Genomic DNA, 17,837 nt, shown 5'->3' on the forward strand with positions numbered 1-17,837 from the left:
CTGCCATAGCCCATGGTGATCTCACCCCGGGATCCTCACCACTCGCACAGAGATCACTGGGCATGTGTTCTGCAGGGGCAACCAGTCAACCCACCACGGTGTCCAATAGGCTGTATCTCATGTGGAGGTGTTCCTGTGGATATTTATCCATTAAGCAGATGATGGACACACATCAGCAGGGGGTCCATAGCCCACCAGCGACCTCCAGTGAAGTGAGCCTTCTCCTCGTCATGCCGCTCATTCCTGCGTCCTTTGACAGATACGCTGGCACCTGTGCTGCACCTGGTGCTGTGTGTGCCTGTTTGCGCTGGTTCTAATTTTATTCATGTGCAGCAAACAGCTCGTGTTCAAGCGAGTTTATATGTGCATGCAGCCATGAAACCTTCACCAAGTTTGAGGGAGTGAACACCCCTGTCCACCCCGGAGTCTCCTCCCGCCCTTGTCTCCTTCCCTCTGTTCACTTGTTTTTTATTTTTGCGGTGACAGCGTGGCCGCATCAGACACCATACGGCTTCCTTGTCTCCTCTGCATTGTTCTGTCTCGTGGCCAAAAACATCCTGCTCAAAATACCTGTGTGCACATGTTGCAAAGGGTGCTGTCAAATCAGTTCCTAGAAAAAAAAAAAAAAATCAGTTCCTAGAACTAGAATCCCCAAGCCAGGGGGCTTCTCCACATTAGACTCTGGCTGATTTTCGCCCCACGCCGGCAGGGCGTTGTGCACACTGACCCCCACGTGGCCTGGCTCTCCCCATGACCGCCCCTGTAGAGGGTGCTGGGAGGGGCCCTCGCTCACCGGCCCCTCTACAGCTGCTCCGGGTACTGCCCCCATCTGGTGCCAGTGCTGGGTGGGGGGCTGCTGGGATGTGCCCACGCCTCCAGCCCAGGCCAGCTTGCCAATTTTCTCAGCATAAAGAACAACTTTCAAGCTCAGCACTTCTGAGCTTCAGGGCTCTGCACATACCTCCTGGCTCCGCCACCTATGGGAACCTTCCTCCGAGGCTCATGGCGTCTGCCATGATTTTGTGCAGCAGGGACTCTTTGTAGGGGAAAAAAACCCAAACTGGCTGGAGTGATGTACTGGGTGGAATGGCCTCCTGCCACAATCCATGTCTCCCTAGAACATCAGAATGGGCTCTTGTTTGGAAAGAGAATCTTTGCAGACGTAACCAGGCTTAGATGAGGTCATCCCGGACTAGAGTGGCCCTAACTCCAATGTTGGGTGTCCTTAGCAGAGACAGAAGAGTAGAGGACATAGACACAGACAGAAGCCAGGTGACCCCGGAGGCCGAGATGGAGGCTGTGGCTATGAGCAAGGGATGTGGGGCAAGCAGGAGCTGGAAGAGGCGGGAAGGACCCTCCCTGAGAGCTGTGCAGGGAGCGCAGCCCTGCCCACCTCAAGTTCATCCTTCTGGCGTCCAGAGCCCGGTGAGAATAGGTTTCTGGTGGTTTGCCCCCCCGCCCATGTATGGCGTTTGCAGCCCCAGGCTCAAATAAGCAGTGTTCAGGGTAACTCCCCAATACGCAGAAATAAGGCAAATGGGTGACACTGTGTCCCTTCATCGTACCCCTGAAGTCCTGGTCCAGCCAGCCTGACTGAGCACCATCCGACCCTCCCAAGCAGGGCCGTGTATGTGACTTACATTCACTATTGATCAGGCCCAGGTGCCCTCAAGCCAGACGTTCACTTGTAGGAAACTAAAAAGCTGCAAGTGATTGTTTTTCCTGTAAAAATGCAAATCACTTCTGTCTGGCAGAAAAGATAATCCCAAAGATTATGGTTTATTGCCCTGTAAGACATTAACCTGTTCCAGGTTCAGCTGAGCAATCTGACTCTGGCATCCTCTCTTTTCCTCTAACCAGATGTGGATATATCAGGGTTGGGGCGCCCTTCCTAGAATCAGCCTTGCCATCTGGCCAAATTCCTTCATCCATGTGTTAAATGAAACTGACATATGCACAGTTTATATTGTTCTGAGAACTATGTTTTCATCCTTTTGAAAAGTATACTTTTGCAGCAGAATTTATCAAAGTGAAAAGACCTATGACATCTACTAGTTTCAGGCAAAGTTGGATCCAGGAGCTGTTCTCATGCTGTGATTTTGCCCTCCTCTCCATTGAGAGCAGGCTCCCGGCCCTTGCCTCTGGCTGGGGGCTCACGACCATGGTGGAGGCGGCCTCAGGCTGAGACCCACTGAGGTCAAGTGACCCCAGCTGATGTCAGGCGGGTCATTTCCACCAAGGCCAGCCCACACTGCAAATTCTTGAGCAAAGCCAACAATGGATATTTTACACCAGTGAGTTGGGAACGTTTGTTACACTGTGCTAGATAGCTCACAAGCTGGCTGCATAACCTGGGGCAAGAAAGTCCTTTCCATGTGAGATGAAGGTAAGAACACCTCCTGAACCAGGTTCATCCTTCAGTACAACTAACTGAATGTCCTCTGTGTACCAGGCACTGTTCCAGGGGCCCCATGCCAAACAGCCTCGCATGGAGCGGGGTTCCAGAAACATCAGTTACTCCCCCACTTTTTGTATCCATGTGCTGCAGATAAAAATCCAAACATCTCATACAAAGCAATAATCATTTGCCAGGTATAGACATGTCAATTAAAAACTGGCTGTCACCTCTAGGTCACTGGGCCTCCAGTGCTTCATTGGTCCCTCTAGGCTGTTGGAGGGAGAGGCCCAGGCCACCTTGGGGGCAGGGCTGTCCTCTTTACTGCTAACTGGTGTGATCTAGTCAAGTGGAAAAGTGCTATTTGCTGGGTAATAAAAGCGTCTTTTGTTCACTGCCCTGGAAACATATTAACGAATAACCCAGTGAGTGGCCCCTAGTTCTAGCGCTTGCAATAGTCGTTTATGTGACCACATCAAGCTGCAGTTTTCCTTTTGTAGTTTCTAGCGGGCCCAGAATACTGGGCTGATTCTGATTAAGGCCTCAACAATTGGAGTGGGCTTTCCCTGTGGACCCCCAACGGACCCCACTGGCATTCAGCGCCAGCATGGAGCTGAATGCAGCCGAATGCAACCTCAGGCACAGACATCCAGTGATGCCTACTGAGGAGGCGCAGGCGTGCTGGGGACCTGGCAAGGGGGCATCCAAGTTAGGCCTCGAGTAGGGGGCGCCCTGAGGTGGGGGCTGCGAGGACTCGTTGGCCTGGTACTTCTCTGCAAGGCCCTCAGCTGCTGGAACGGGCTCATTGGATCACATCAGGGTCTGGGGGAGGGGGTAGCGGGTGAGCTCTGTGGCTGAGGACCCAATCCGCTTAGGGCCTGGGACATGGTGGGCACACACATGGGAAGGAGGCATGGGTGCAGGCCGGAACTGGCAGAATCACAGAACACAGGTGCACACTTCCTCCCTCCACATGAAATCTGGAGGCCGGGTTTGGAGAAGAGGAGTAGTTGCCCAGGGTGCAGGGCTGTGGGCAGCTGTTCTTGGGAGAACTGGGGTCTCCACTTAGCCCTTTCACTGTTGTTGTGGTAGTAATCATAAGTGATTGCTGGAGCTGGAACCATTGATGATGCACTTTCATTTCATCCTAGGCTGAGCTGCATCCCCTGCCCCAAGTGAATTCAGATGTTGGCGTCCTAACCCTCGATACCTAGGAGGTGACTTTGTTTGGAAATAAGGCCATTGCAGGGACAGCTGGGTAGCCTAGCGGTTGAAAGTCTGCCTTCGGCTCAGGGCGTGATTCCAGGGTCCTCCGATGGAGTCCCGCATTGGGGTGCCTGCATGGAGCCTGCTTCTCCCTCTGCCTGTGTCTCTTCCTCTCTCTGTGTGTGTCTCTCATGAATAAATAAATTAAATATTTAAAAAATAAAATAAATTTTGTTTATTTACTCATGAGACACACACACACACAGAGAGAGGCAGAGACACAGGCAGAGGGAGAAGCAGGCCTCATGCAGGGATCCCGACGCAGAACTTGATCCTGGGTCTCCAGGATCATGCCCTGGGCTGCAGGTGCCGCTAAACTGCTGAGCCACCTGGGCTGCCCCAATAAATAAATTAAAAAAAAAAAAAAAAAAAAGGAAATAAGGCCATTGCAGATGTAATTAGGATGAAGTCCTTACAGTGGCCCCGCCCATCTGGCTGGTGTCCTTGTGAGGGGACATCTAGACACAGACACACAGGGGGGACCCCACAGGAGGGTGACAGCAGAGGCAGGGTGCATGCACCCACCCAGGAGCCCCAGGACTGCCGGTGACCATCCGCAGTTTGGGCACAGACTGTGACAGGGTTTCCCCAGAACCTTGGGGGGAGCCAGACCCGCCACCCCTCTGTCTCAGACATTGGCCTCCAGAGCTGATGGCAAGGACGCTTCTGCTGTTGGAGCCACTCAGTGTGTGGCCCTCACTCCCTCCTTATCAGGTAAGCCTCCCAGGCGCCTGGGGATGTGAGTGCACTTGCTCTTGGGCTTCTTGTGGACCGAAGCTGTGCGTCTGCTGGGCCTCTCTGGACTTGTTTCCGTATTATAAGGAAAGGACAGCGGGTCTCTGCCACTGGGCTATTGTGAGGGTCAAATTGGAGAACAGCGGGCAGCCCAGGGCATGATCCTGGAGATCCAGGATTGAGTCCCACATCAGGCTCCCTGCATGGAGCCTGCTTCTCCCTCTGCCTGTGTCTCTGCCTCTCTCTCTCTCTCTATGTCTCTCACGAATAAATAAATAAAATCTTAAAAAAAAAAATTGGGGAAGCCTGGGTGGCTCAGCAGTTGAGCACTTGCGTTTGGTCCAGGGTGTGATCCTGGAGTCCCAGGATCAAGTCCCACGTCGGGCTCCTTGCATGGAGCCTGCTTCTCCCTCTGCCTGTGTCTGTGCCGTCCTCTCTCTGTCTCTGTTTCTCATAAATAAGTAAAAATATTTTTAAAAAATAAATAAATAATTTTTTTAAAAATTGGAGAACAGCCCGGATGGGAGCCTTTCACAGCCCAGCGGGGGCGGGGCCTGCGGCGCGGGGGCGGGGCCTGCGGCGCGGGGGCGGGGCCTGCGGCGCGGGGGCGGGGCCTGCGGCGCGGGGGCGGGGCCTGTCCCGCGGGGCCGCTAGCCGCTCGACGTGCTCGGCGCTCTCGCGGCGCCCGCTCGGCGCTCGGCCCGCCGCCCTCCGCACGGCGCGCTCCGCACCCCGGGGGGGCGGGCCAACATGTCGACGGCTATGAACTTTGGGTCCAAGACTTTCCAGCCCCGGCCCCCGGACAAGGGCAGCTTCCCGCTGGATCACTTCGGTGAGCGGCGGGCGGGCTCCCGCGCGGGGCCTCGGGTGCTGCGTGTCCTGGGGCGCCGTGCGGCCGGGTGGACCGTGGCGTCCGCCGGCGGTGCAGGTGGGAAACTGAGGCCCGGCGCGGCGGGCGGACACGGACGTCACCCCGCGCGGGCGGGAGCGGGACAGGGCCCTGCAGGCCGGTAGCGGGGGCGGGTCTGGGGGGAGCCGGTGGAAGCCGAGGCCCCGAGAGCGGACTGACCGGCCGCGCGCGTTGTCTTGACGCACGTTTTCCTACGAAACGTCCCCAACCCGCTGTGGCGGGTTCTGGCCCGACCTGCACGCGGTGGGCGCGGCTTTCCCCCGCCTGCTGCCGGGCGAGCTGGGGCGGGGGCGGGGGCGGGGGGGCGAGAGCTGCTGACCGGGGCGGCCAGCCCGGTGTCGGCGCCAGGAGAAAACGCTGTCTCCATTCTCCTTGTAGGTGAATGCAAAAGCTTCAAGGAGAAGTTTATGAAGTGTCTCCGCGACAACAAATTTGAAAATGCTCTGTGCAGAAAGGAATCAAAGGCCTATTTAGAATGCAGAATGGAGAGGCAAGTGCATGCTGACACATGTGACTTCTGGAACCTTCCGTGCCCCCGCTCCCAGGGGTCGTTGCAGCCTGGCTCGTTGAGTCCTGTGTCTTTCACAACTCTGCAGTGGAGGCCTGCCAGGTTTAGTGTACCAGAAGTTGTGTGGCAATCGGGGGGCCCTCCCTGAGCGACTGCATTCCTCGGGGTATTTACTTTCCAAATTGGGGAGCTGCTGACCTGTCATTAAGGTTTCAGGATTGTACATCATGAAAATGCTGACTGAGCCAAAAGATTTGAAGGTTGTGGGTACATGGTTTCTCTCTTTGACGTTCTCAGACCATAAACATGTTTTGTTCCCGGTAGGGTAGGTTCGGCTGCGCTTGAAATGTGACAGGGGAGACAATAGGCCATTTCAGAAATGATGAAAGACGAAGGATTTGTTCTGTCTTGAATGGAATTTACCAGAACTCACTTTTAAATAAAACAAATGTTTGCAACTTAGGATTCGTTGAGACTTTACTAAAAAGCCATTCTGGTCTCTGATGGGAGAAGCAGGTCATGTGTCGTTACGTGGTGGGGGTAGAACCTGTATTTCTGCTGTTTGATCCTTTCGTTAGCTTGGTAAGGAATCCAGACTTCAGACAGCTTTGTCTGAGGATTTGGGTTGACATAAACCAGTCCTGTTGGAGCCCTGTGTCTACTTTCCCATGACAAACTCAGACATTTCCCTCCAGGCACCATCTTCTGTGTTTCTCAGCCCTACAGGTATATGGAGGGCTGTCTGCAGACTCAGGGTACCCTAGGAATGGGCCCCTCACGAAGGCCCTCACTCTGTCTTCTGAGTTGTTCAGGCTCCTAGGGGCTTAGATTGGAAGCGGGCCACCCCAAGTCCAGCTCTCACTATTAAGTAGCACATTACTGGGGCCCATGTGTTTAAGTTAACACGTCTTTTAAACATGGGAACCAAGTGAATTTCTTTTCAGTGCTGTGCATGTTGGAGACAGTTTGAAGTTGGTCTCTGTCAGTGTGTGATGGTGTGAGCAGGTCCCTCGCCCCTCTGCACCTCAGGTCAGTCATCCCCGTGCCGGCCATGGTACCCAGCACACCACAGGCCACTGCTCCTGCTGGGAGTTGCTCTGGAGTTGGGCTCTCTGGGTCCCCAGAGAGGCTCCTGGCTTGCCTGGTGGAGGACCAGCAGAAGGGCCCTGTCTTTTCTCCCCATTTGACCCTGGGAGTGAGCTGCCTGCTGTCTGTGTGGCCTTGCCCTGCTGAGCACAGCTTCTGGAGGCCAGCCTCCCCTGAGGCCTGCTGAGGTTGGGGGTGGACAGAGGGGATGCAACTGACCACTCTGTGGGCTCTGTTATTTCAAGTGGCTTCACTGGCTGGTCAGGTGGCATTAAGATAAATAGGGGTTATGTGTGTGTTTCTGACTTGGTCAGTGATTTTGGCTGTAGACTTTTGGGTTTTGTTGTTGTTGTTGTTGTTGTTTTGAAGATTTTATTTATTTATTCATGGGAGACCCAGAGAGAGAGAGGCGGAGGCAGAGGGAGAAGTATTCTCCATGCAGGGAGCCCAATGCGGGACTCGATCCCAGAACTCTGGGATCATGCCCTGAGCCAAAGGCAGATGCTTAATCACTGAGCCACCCAGGTGTCCCTTTTTGGATGATTTTTTTTTAAGATTTTATTTATTTATCCATGAGTGACACAGAGAGACAGAGGCAGAGGGAGAAGCGGGCTCCATGCAGGGAGCCCAATGTGGGACTCAATTCCGGGTCTCCAGGATCACACCCTGGGCTGCAGGCAGCACTAAACTGCGCCACTGGGGCTGCCCTTGGATGGTTTTATTTTTTATTTTTTATTTATTTTTATTTTTATTTATTTTTAAAGATTTTATTTATTTATTCATGAGAGACACAGAGAGAGAGAGGCAGAGACACAGGCAGAGGGAGAAGCAGGCTTCCCATGCCGGGAGCCCGACGCGGGACTGGATCCCGGGTCTCCAGGATCAGGCCCTGAGCAGAAGGCCACACTAAACTGCTGAGCCACCTGGGCTGCCCACCTTGGATGGTTTTAAATGAAAATCTGCAACCACCTGGATTCAATATCAAGATTTTGCACATTTGTTTCTCCTGCTTCTTACAGATTTCTTTTCTCTTTTGTGCTGAAATCACATATATGACTTACCAGTTCATGTTTCTGTATGCATCTTGTAAAAAACTGGACCATGCAAGCTTTGTTTTTTGAGATTTTATTTTTTAGAGAGAGCGCATGTGAGAGAGCGCACCAACAGCGGGGGCAGAGGGGTAGGGAGAAGCAGATTCCTCGCTGAGCAGGGACCCCATTGTGGGGCTCCATCCCAGGACTCCAGGATCGTGATCCGATCCAAAGGTAGATGCTTAATGGACTGAGCCACTCAGGCACCCCTGGACCACAGCAGGTTTTTAAAGTTGCCTCGGGGCCTCTGGCCATTGTAGCCCAACATGGAATTATGTGTGCTGTAGTAGCTGTGGACCACATTTTCTTACAGGAAGAGCTGTTAAATTTGGGATTACCTTGTTAATAGAGAAGGCAGCAAATACAGGCACGATCTGTATTCTCAAGCCTCTAATCATCTCACTTTGATTCCCATGAGGTGGGGTGGGCAGCGGGGGCGGTGCAGCCACATTCCAGAGTGCAGGTTCGTGTGAAGGATGGGCCTCCTGGCTGGGCTATAGAAAAACACAACAGATAGTTCTTGGCAAGTCTTGGGTACAGTTCAGGGGGAGACCAGCAGGTGCTGCTCGTTATTGTTCTCATACCCTTGAAGAACACACTGTTGAAAAATTCTATTGCCCTAAGTCATGCACTTAATGCCTCTAAAAGGACGACACTGTAGGGGCACCTGGGAGGCTCACTGGTTGAGTGTCTGCCTTTGGCTCAGGTTGTGAACCTGGGGTCCTGGGATCGAGTCCTGCCCATAGGGAGCCTGCTTCTCCCTCTAAGTTTCTGCCTCTTTCTCTGTGTCTCTTGTGAATAAATAAATAAAATCTTAAAAAATAAATAAATAAGTAAAAGAATGGCACTGTAGGGAACAGTTGAGAGTGATTTTGCTTTCCGTGAAGATTCCAGTGATCTCAATGTCTCAGTCCCTAAAAAACTGGACTGGAAATGGGATATTTTCTTTGGTCTCTTTCCTTATGCTAATGGGAGGCATTGAAATCATCCCTTTGGCTTTAGAACTTGCTAAATGTTGTATTTGTTGTTTTTTATGACTTTGCCAAGGAGCTGGATTTTATGAAGATTTACAGATTTGTAGAAAGGATATCTTGAATTATGTGTTATTTGGCTTCTAGCTTTTTCTTCCTCATTCCTCATTTGTTCCACTAATCATGAAGGTCCTTCCTTTTCAGGCCAGTGTGTTTGGAGGAGCACGCCAGCCCACGTCACGGTCTGTAGTGGGAAGTCTGACATGGCTCCCATGGGGCTGCATTTGGGGCATGGACAGGCTCCATTCCTTATGGAGGCTCCAGGGCAGAATTACTTCCTGCCGTTTCCAGCTTCTAGAGGTGCCCATGCTCCTGGACTCATGCCCCCCACCTTCTCTAAGCCAGCAATGGTGTATTTATTTGAACCTTCCTTTCTTCCCATCTGTCCCTGATTTTAAGGATTCCTGTGATGATGTTGTGTCCTGGTAATGTCACTCTCAGAATTGGCCAGTTTGCAGCTGTAGTTCCAGCTCTAGCCCGATTTCCCCTCTACCATGGAGGGCCACAGTCCCAGGCTCCAGCAATGAGGGTGTCGTCTGCAGACCACAGTGAGGTCTGAGAGAGGTCAGTTCTAAGAACTGTTGGCCAGATGTCTTCTTTTGCCAAGATGTGTGAAAAAGTATCTTTGTTTCCTCACTTGGTTTAAGGAGTAGCACTTGCATCCCATTGCTCTAGAATTTAATCTGCTTCTAGATTAAATTGTACTGACGAGGTTTGCAGTTCTAGGTTTGGTGACCTCCACCAGCTCTCTGGGTATGGCTTTGCTGGGTCAGGGGGGTGGGGCAGGGGCAGCACAGCTTGCTGGCGGCTGTGACCCGAATGGGCCTGCACCCCACATGAGCTGGCATGGAGCCTTCTTGACCAGGGCACGTGCCCAGGCCTATGGGACTTCCTGCTGCTCTTCCACTGGTGTCCCAGCCGCAGGCATTCACTGGTGCCCACAGAGTAAACCCAGCATCTTGTGGCCTTGGCTCTCCACTTCCTGGCTCCATGTCCCTTTCCCCTGGAACTTCCTGGTTCTCTAGATGGGAGGTGGGAGCTCAGGTGACTGTGGGTGTCTGTCAGGTCTTAGCGTTCACTGGCCTCGGTATTGTGTGGAGTAGCTGTTGGAGGGCAGCACTCCTGCTTCAGCTCTGTACCCTGCTGCTTTGGACACAGTGCATGCAGGAAGTGCCTGGCGCTTGTGGAGATGCCTGAGCCTTCTGCTCCAAACCCCGTTCCTACGATGCAGAGAGAAAGGCCCCGGGGGCCACTTAGCTCACCTGGGATGCTAGGCGGGTACTGCAAGGGTCACAGTGCCCAGACAGCAGCAAGGCTCCTCCTCAGGGCTTGTCTAGCTTGTCCACATCTTCTAGGGACACAGTCAGATAACGCAGTCAGCCTGGCCTACACTTGGACTTTTTAAGTGGATTCTAGCTTTTTGTGATGGAAATTGCCAAGCACCCAAGCAGGTAAAGGGACGGAGTCCCCCAGCGCAGGCAACTTCCCCACTCCCGCCTCCACTGCTGGAGCCATCGAGGGGACATCCCCTCGCTCCCATTGTCTAAACAGTCATATTTTGTTCTTTTAACGGGGACGGCCTAGGGAGCCCTTATGAAGTTCAGATTGAGATCATCTCCCTGGGGATCCCTGGGTGGCTCAGCGGTTTAACACCTGCCTTCAGCCCACGGCATGATCCTGGGGTCCCAGGATCGAGGCCCACATCGGGCTCCTTGCATGGAGCCTGCTTCTCCCTCTGCCTGTGTCTCTGCCTCTCTCTCTGGGTCTCTCATGAATAAATAAATAAAATCTTTAAAAAAAAAAAAAGATCATCTCCCTGCAAGGTTTTGTCTTTCTGCCGAAGTGTGGCCCACTTGCACTAGGCCCCCCAGAACCTGCAGAAAGTGGCTTGTCTGACCAGGTGACTTGCGATGTCCCACGGTTCCCAGCATGCTGGCTGAACTTGGCTGCCTGTGCTGGGCAGTGGGGCTGGCCAGGGAAAGGTATGGAGGCTCAGGGATGGGAGCCTGGACACAGTGTGTTAAGTGATGATGGCCAGTGTCATGGGTGACCCATGTGCCAGCTGAGCCTGGTGGTTCTTGTGGGGATGCTGTGCTCCCACCGGCAAGGAGGACAGACAGATGGCCTCTGAGAGTTAGAATCAACCCACCCCTGCCCCCAAAACAAAACAGAATGAAACTCCACCCTCTCTTTCCCCAGAATTGTAGGCAGTGGGAGGCCAGATAGGGGAGACTTTGGAGCTCAGCAGGTGCTCTGTGTGGGGCATCCCCATCTTTGTGGGCCTGTGCAGAGCTTGGGGCAAGAGTGAGATGACATGGGGCCCACACACCAAGTGTCCCAAGTGTTTCTGAGTTGCAAGTAAAGCTAAGGAATGCAGTGACCCTTGAACAGCATGCATGTGAACTGCACGGGCATACTTATGTGCAGACTTTTTTGTAAATGCAGTACATACAGTATCATAAATATGTTTCTTCCTTGTGATTTTCCTCATAACATTTTGTTTCTCTGGCTTACCTTTTATTAGGGTTCACTTATGTCATAGCTAAGGCTTCTGGTCAGTGGTATGCTATTGGTCTTTATGCTTTTGTGGGGCCAGGAGTTAAGGGGTTCAGCTGCATGGGTGGTCAGTGCCCCTAACTCTTGCATTGTTCAGGGTCATTTGTACCAGATACGGTCTGTTCTTTGTGCACTTGTCTTCTTGAGTCTTCACTGGGACCTAAAAGCCATGTCGGGGTTGGAGCCCTTGCACGCCTCACACGTCTGCCCCATACTGGCACCTTGGGGAGCGTCTCTGTGGTCTGCCTTCTCCCTTCAGAGCTGCACCCTGCAACTGGGGGGCTTTGTGCACCGTCCACCAGTAGTTATCCCTCGTGGGTCCAGAGGTGCAGGCGTCAGAGGAAAAGGGCGCAAGGAGCCCCTCAGGGGCCTGGGGGCCAGGTCCGGCAGTGTCCTGGCTCTGGGCAGCCCCCAGACCTGTGGTTGGACGGGATGGGAGTGAACGCACAGGCGTTGTGCAGACCGTGCTCTTTGTTTTCTTCACTTCTTATAGGCAGCTGATGGCCCAAGAACCACTGGAAAAACTGGGATTTGGAGATTTGACTGATGGAAAACCAAAGGCAGAAACCAACTCTTGATGGAGAGAAGACCTCCTGCTGCCAGGTGGTTCAGAATGGAGCATGTCGACAGTTTACAGTTAGGTGCTGTGACGGAGAGGATTCCGGAACGCCCTCCTTGACAGACACATCTTGACTTTTTTTTTTTTTTTTAATGTGACACATCTTGACTTGATGTTTCCCAGGTTATTTTGAAAGCTGACTGGCTTTTAGATCTCATTTCCCCCCAATAGCGTTAGGTTTTATCTTTACATGGTGTGTGGCAGAGTTCCTGAGGAGACCATGGTGGGCGGGAGGTGGGAGTGCAGAGTCGCGGCTGCCTGGTGTAGGGACACGTGGTGTACATGACACGTGTGGTACTGTGTGTAGCTTCTCAGTGCTGGCGTGCTGTGTGCTGTCGGCTCTGGCCTCTGCCACAGACGCAGACATTGCCAGAAATCAAGCCTTTCCCTGGCAAACTGGTTTCCTTTTTGTGCTCTTGTGTGCTGGTTCATTTCCAGTTTTTGAACAAAATACAGAATATGAACTTGGAAAGGAGAGATCATCTGCCTTTTGACGTATTTGACTTGGTAACGTTTTTCTGGTAATGCCCGAACACGAAGTACCTTTTTTTTAAAAATTTTTTTATTTATGATAGTCACACACAGAAAGAGAGAGAGGCAGAGACACAGGCAGAGGGAGAAGCAGGCTCCATGCAGGGAGCCCGACGTGGGATTTGATCCCGGGTCTCCAGGATCGCGCCCTGGGCCAAAGGCAGGCGCCAAACTGCTGCGCCACCCAGGGATCCCACGAAGTACTTTTTAACCACAGGTCATTTTCTGACCTGTGTGGACTGAATTTATAAAACTAGTTTAATCACAATGACCAGACTAATGTAACTGAGGAACAGGTGTCAGGACACATGTAGTTTGTCTTACATACGTGATCTCCTGTGTCTCCCTCTGGAAGAATACCCATGCTAACGTATCATCTGGCAGAGGCTTCTAGGGCCTCTGAGCATGTTTCAGAGCGACAGACCTGGTGCCACAGCCCACAGCGCTGTGGCAGCCGCCACAATTGCCTGAGGTTGTTTGAACCTCACAGGTATCCAAACCTCCAGCCAGGATTTCTGGGTAGTTTGATAGTGGCCAAGGTTCAGATCCACGAACAGAGTGCCACACGTGTGTGTGGGGGGGGTGGGTCGGGGCCCAGCACTGCCTTCCCTGGATCTCGGACAGTGACCCTAGTGGGGACAGCCAGCCACAACCCAGGTCTGGGCTCCCAAAAGTCACCACTGCCCCCTCCTTGGCTGTGGTGGTAGAGGTGTGTCCGTGTCCACTCTCTGCCTTTAGATCCCTGTGTGTGCAGTCCTTCCATGGTGGATGCCTCTTGGCTTCGACCCTCCCTGAAGGAAACCACTCCACAACTTTTCCATTTCCATAGTGTTCACTCTGCACTGTTCACGCGTGAGTAGTAGCAGTGCCTGCTGCCCTCTGCGGTGTGTCACTGTTGGGACATAGTCTCTGTCTTTCACTGGAATTGCGCTACAGATCTTTTTCATGTTACTGCCCAGCTTATGAAAGGGCTTGGCTTTTATCACCAAACCAAGCTGAGCCATGAAACTAGTTTGTGTTTGCTAACCATACAGAATTACATGTGCACGAGGTTATTGATATGGCATCATTTATAATTGCAAAACACTAGAGTGACCCAAATCCCCATGCGTATGAGTCTTGGCGGACTGTGGCTCATCCATATCGTGGGGCTCAGTGGGGTTTAGGGGTGGGATCTGAAGTGACACAGCTGACCTCACACTATAGGCGGCACGTACATGAGAGAGAGGGGCAGACTCTAGAAGCATCTGTAGTAACCTTAGTAAGGAAGACGGGAAACCATTAAGTGTCTGTGTGCAGACATGAAATTGAGGAAGGACATGCCAGCTGCTAAAGAGAATGGTCTCCTGCATGCAGTGTAGCTCTGACTGTAAGCTGCATCCTGTTCCATGTGCTCAGAAATAATGCAGCTATGGGGGACCCCACATGCAGCTGCAGTGGCAGCCCAGCCAGACATACATGTGGTTCCTGCCGTGGTGGGGGTGGGACAGAATGTGCCCAGCAGCTGTGGAAAGCAGAAGTTCGACGAGCTGGGGATGAGAAGACAGGTTCTAATCTCTGACCAGTAGGTTTGCTTTCATCGGCTCTGAAAGCGAGCATTCTAGGACTGGAGAACTGGGGAGTGTGGGGAAGAGCCGGGTCTTGGGAATCGCAGTCACAGAGAAAGTGGCTGGACAGAGAGACGGATTTAGGTGTGTGAGTGTATCAGGGCGTGCGCACACATCGGGGGGGCCTCAGGCCATGACACCTGCAGCAGGTACACCCTTGAGCCATGTAGGGCTGGAGCACCGCTCCCGACGGCCGGAACCAGGCTCCAGAAGGGACGGGGAAATCCAACCTGAGCTTGGACCGTTTTGTGTCAGAAAGTAATAATTGCTGGAAATAAAATGGGGGCTTGTTGAAAGAACACAGTCCCCGCCAGGGAGCCACACCTGGGCCACTTTGAGCAACAGAATGTTGTACTGGGCTCTAGTCTCCAGAATAAATGTCTTCAAGTCTGTACTGATGCGAGAGTAACTACAGGAATGCACTTGTCTGCGGGACAGAGACAGCTCCTGGCAGTGGCCAGCCCAGTGCAGAAGCGGCAGTGGAGACAGCAGTCACACTGCAGTGGCAAGGGGTGTGGATGAGAACCCATGGGGTCCTGGAGTTGGGGCCCAGTGTGTTTGCCTTGTCTGGGGGCCACCCCCAGGGCACTCAGGGATTCCCAAGGGAGCAGTAGAGACAACTGTGCTCACCACTTGGTGACCTGCCCAGTGTCCCCTCTCTGATGCCCTCCTGGAGTTTGTTTATCTCAGCCTAGTGAGCAGACCCCAGAATAAACAGACTTTCTGTGGAGTGAAGGCCAGTGCTCTTCACAAGTATCAGGGTCCTGAGACAAAAACTGTGTTGAGGAGGGGTCCAAGGAGACAGACTGGCTGCCACGAGGGCCCTGGGCCAGGAAGGACAGTGGCCAGCAGCTGATTACCAGGATCCTTGGTTCTTGTGCTGTGATTATGTAAAGTGTTATTTGGGGAAGCTGGGCATATGAACTCTGTCGTATTTTTGCCAATTTTTGGAAGTCTAAAATTATTTCAAAATGAAAAAAGTATTTTGCATTAAACTGTGTGATTGAACTTTCCATATGTGTGGTTGAGTAAATTCTCTTTCTGAAGTGCATCCAGTGGATTTTGAAGCAGGTGATGTGACAAGTAGTTTCAGCAAGTGGGGGAGGAAGCATGGGAGGAGAAGTAGCCCGGTGCCATCGTGCAGATGTCTGACCTCTTTACCACAGGGCGGCCGCTTCCTGGTGCGGCCTTTGATTTTCCAGATCTGAGTTGCTAGCAGCCTGGAGTGTGGAGTACAGACACCCTGCCCATGCCAGAGCACCTGGTCCTCCCCCTTGCTCCAGTAAAGCACCCGCACTTGTTGCAGAAAGCCAACAGTGGTATTCAGAGGTGCCCAAAGACAACTTCGAGAATGTTTTCCTGGTTGCCCAGGCACATAGCTGCCACCCCAAAGATGAGCCCCTGGGGTGGGGTGTGCTGGTTGTACCACAGCCTCAGCCACACGAGCGCATCCAGGAGTGCTTGGGGTCTAGCACTGGGGTTCCCTGTGCCCAGCTGTCCCACCATCAAGAGCAAGACTCCCCTCTGTGAAATGTCCTGTGCTCCCTTAAGTCGCCCAGACCCAGGGGCGTAAACAATATGAATTTATGATGTTACGGTTTGCAGGTCAGAAGTGTAAAGAGGCCCACAGGGCTGTGTTTCTTCTGGAACTCTGGCCAGAGTCCGTTTCCTTGTCTTCCCAGCTTCTAGAGGTACTTGTGTTCCTTGGCTGTGGGCCCATCCTTCCAGGACAGCATCTTCTCTGTCCTGACTCTCCCTCCCATCTTCTCTGTGACTCTGACCCTCCTGATGATACTGCCCACATGGAAACTTTGGGCCTGGACAGGCCTTGGGTCCAAGCTGCTGGATGGTGAGTAGCTCACATGTGGTGCCCAGAAATGTGCTCTCAGGCGGCTGTGGGACTTTGCCTCATTATCTGCAGCAGCCTAGTCATGAATTGAATTTTCTCAGGGCCGAGTTTAAACCCCTATTTTTCTGAAATCTTTGGTACTTGCTTTGCAGCTACTTCTTGCTGGCAGACAATAAAGAATGGTTATGAATGTGATGAACAGGATCAGAAGGTCAGAGCCAGCCATTGCACATGTGACATGACCCCATTCCTGTCAAGCGTTTGTTTCTCTAGACATTTTCTGATTTAATGTACACAGAAGAAATGTCTGGGATCCTATACAGTGAATGTTCGTTCATGATAGTATCTGGGTGGTGGGATCATCTATGTGTATGTGACTTGTCCTCCATGAATTTTTCTTTATGGATGTATTTTATAACAGGTGTGTGTCATTAAAAAAAAAAAGATTTTATTTATTTATTTGAAAAAAAAGTATGAGCAGGGAGAGGGGCAGAGGGAGAAACAGACTCCCTGCTGAGCAGGGAGCCTGATGTGGGGTTCATGTGGGGCTCAATGCCAGGTCCCTGAGATCATGACCTGAGCCGAAGGCAGACACTTCATCAACTGAGCTCCCTAGGCACCCCGCATGTATCATTTTTATAGAAACAGATCATTAGTAGTTTGAAAAAAGCTTATTGTGTTTGGTTGTAATTTTATATCACCTATAAATTACATGGCTGTGGTTGTAATTTTATATTGTCTATAAACACAGCCCAGTTTATTTTTCCTGGTAAAACCGCTTTGGTTTGTATTGGGTGCAGTTCTGCAGAGCAAGGAGGGCAGGCCGGATGCCAGAGCTGGGGGCGTTATGGGCCCTCGCGGGGTGGGTGTGGCCGTCTGCTCTGGCCTCCCCGCCTGCAGAACTGAGGTTGCAGAGCCAGCCCTTGGGCCTCCCCAGATGGGGGATGCCTTCTGTCTGCACCGCCTGCTCCATGCCGGTCTTTGCTGGGAAAGAACGAGCTCTGCCGTCATTCCACCCCCCTGGCATTTGGATTGTCTTTCAATGAGATTATTTATGGGTGAGAAAGCAGAGATTTTATTATGGCAAGAACTTTCTCTCAAGCCATGGGAGTGACTTTGTCGCTGCAGCAGTCTTCCGGAGGAATGAATTCACATTCACAGCTGGCTGTGCATAGAGCTTTGTAGAGGGATGGGGCACCTCCTGGGACAAAGTGAAGAGGGTGCTGACTGATGACAGGGGCCAGCCTCCTGCTGAAGGCCTAGAAGGACGTCATCCACAAGCCTGCTTTCATTAGGAAGCCTGACCAGTGTCGTGTGGGGTCTGGTGGGCACTCAGGAAGGCGGGTGCCTGGGGAGCCTCTGCCCTTGTGTTGTGGTGCTGCTTTAAATAGTGCTCTGCTGGCTTGTGTGGTGAGTGGATCTGGGGGTGCTCAGGAGCAGGGCAGGCCCTTCTTGGTGCTGGCCCCACCAGACCCAGAGCTGTGGAGGCAGACAGGCTGGTGGGTCTAGTTTGTGTCTGTGCCACCTGAAAACTGAGTGACATAACCAGAGCAGCAGACAAGGACTCTCGTCCCCTTCCCCATTGAGGACCGTCCAGCATCTCCTCCAGGCTCCAGCTGGTTCTTTCTTCTTCCTGGAACAGGGCCGTTCTCC

General features: G+C 52.5%; 1 protein-coding gene across 3 annotated transcripts; it reads left to right on the top strand.

Moving 5' to 3' along the window:
- Positions 1-5,066: 5,066 nt before the first annotated feature.
- On the top strand, positions 5,067-15,348 carry LOC121487823 (cytochrome c oxidase assembly protein COX19). Of its 3 annotated transcripts, XM_041749851.1 has the most exons (4): positions 5,067-5,228; positions 5,685-5,796; positions 9,422-9,586; positions 12,072-15,348. In XM_041749851.1, exons 1-3 carry the CDS (start codon positions 5,147-5,149, stop codon positions 9,579-9,581), a joined length of 354 nt encoding a protein of 117 aa, XP_041605785.1. In that variant the 5' UTR covers positions 5,067-5,146; the 3' UTR covers positions 9,582-9,586; positions 12,072-15,348. The 3 variants fall into 3 exon arrangements, with proteins under 3 accessions (XP_041605785.1, XP_041605784.1, XP_041605786.1); XM_041749850.1 differs by lacking the exon at positions 9,422-9,586 and having other exon boundaries at positions 5,071-5,324; XM_041749852.1 differs by lacking the exon at positions 9,422-9,586 and having other exon boundaries at positions 5,075-5,228.
- The last annotated feature ends 2,489 nt before the right edge of the window (positions 15,349-17,837 follow it).

The sequence above is a fragment of the Vulpes lagopus genome, chromosome 3 (assembly GCF_018345385.1).
Source record: "Vulpes lagopus strain Blue_001 chromosome 3, ASM1834538v1, whole genome shotgun sequence".
In the NCBI taxonomy this organism is placed as follows: Eukaryota; Metazoa; Chordata; class Mammalia; order Carnivora; family Canidae; genus Vulpes; species Vulpes lagopus.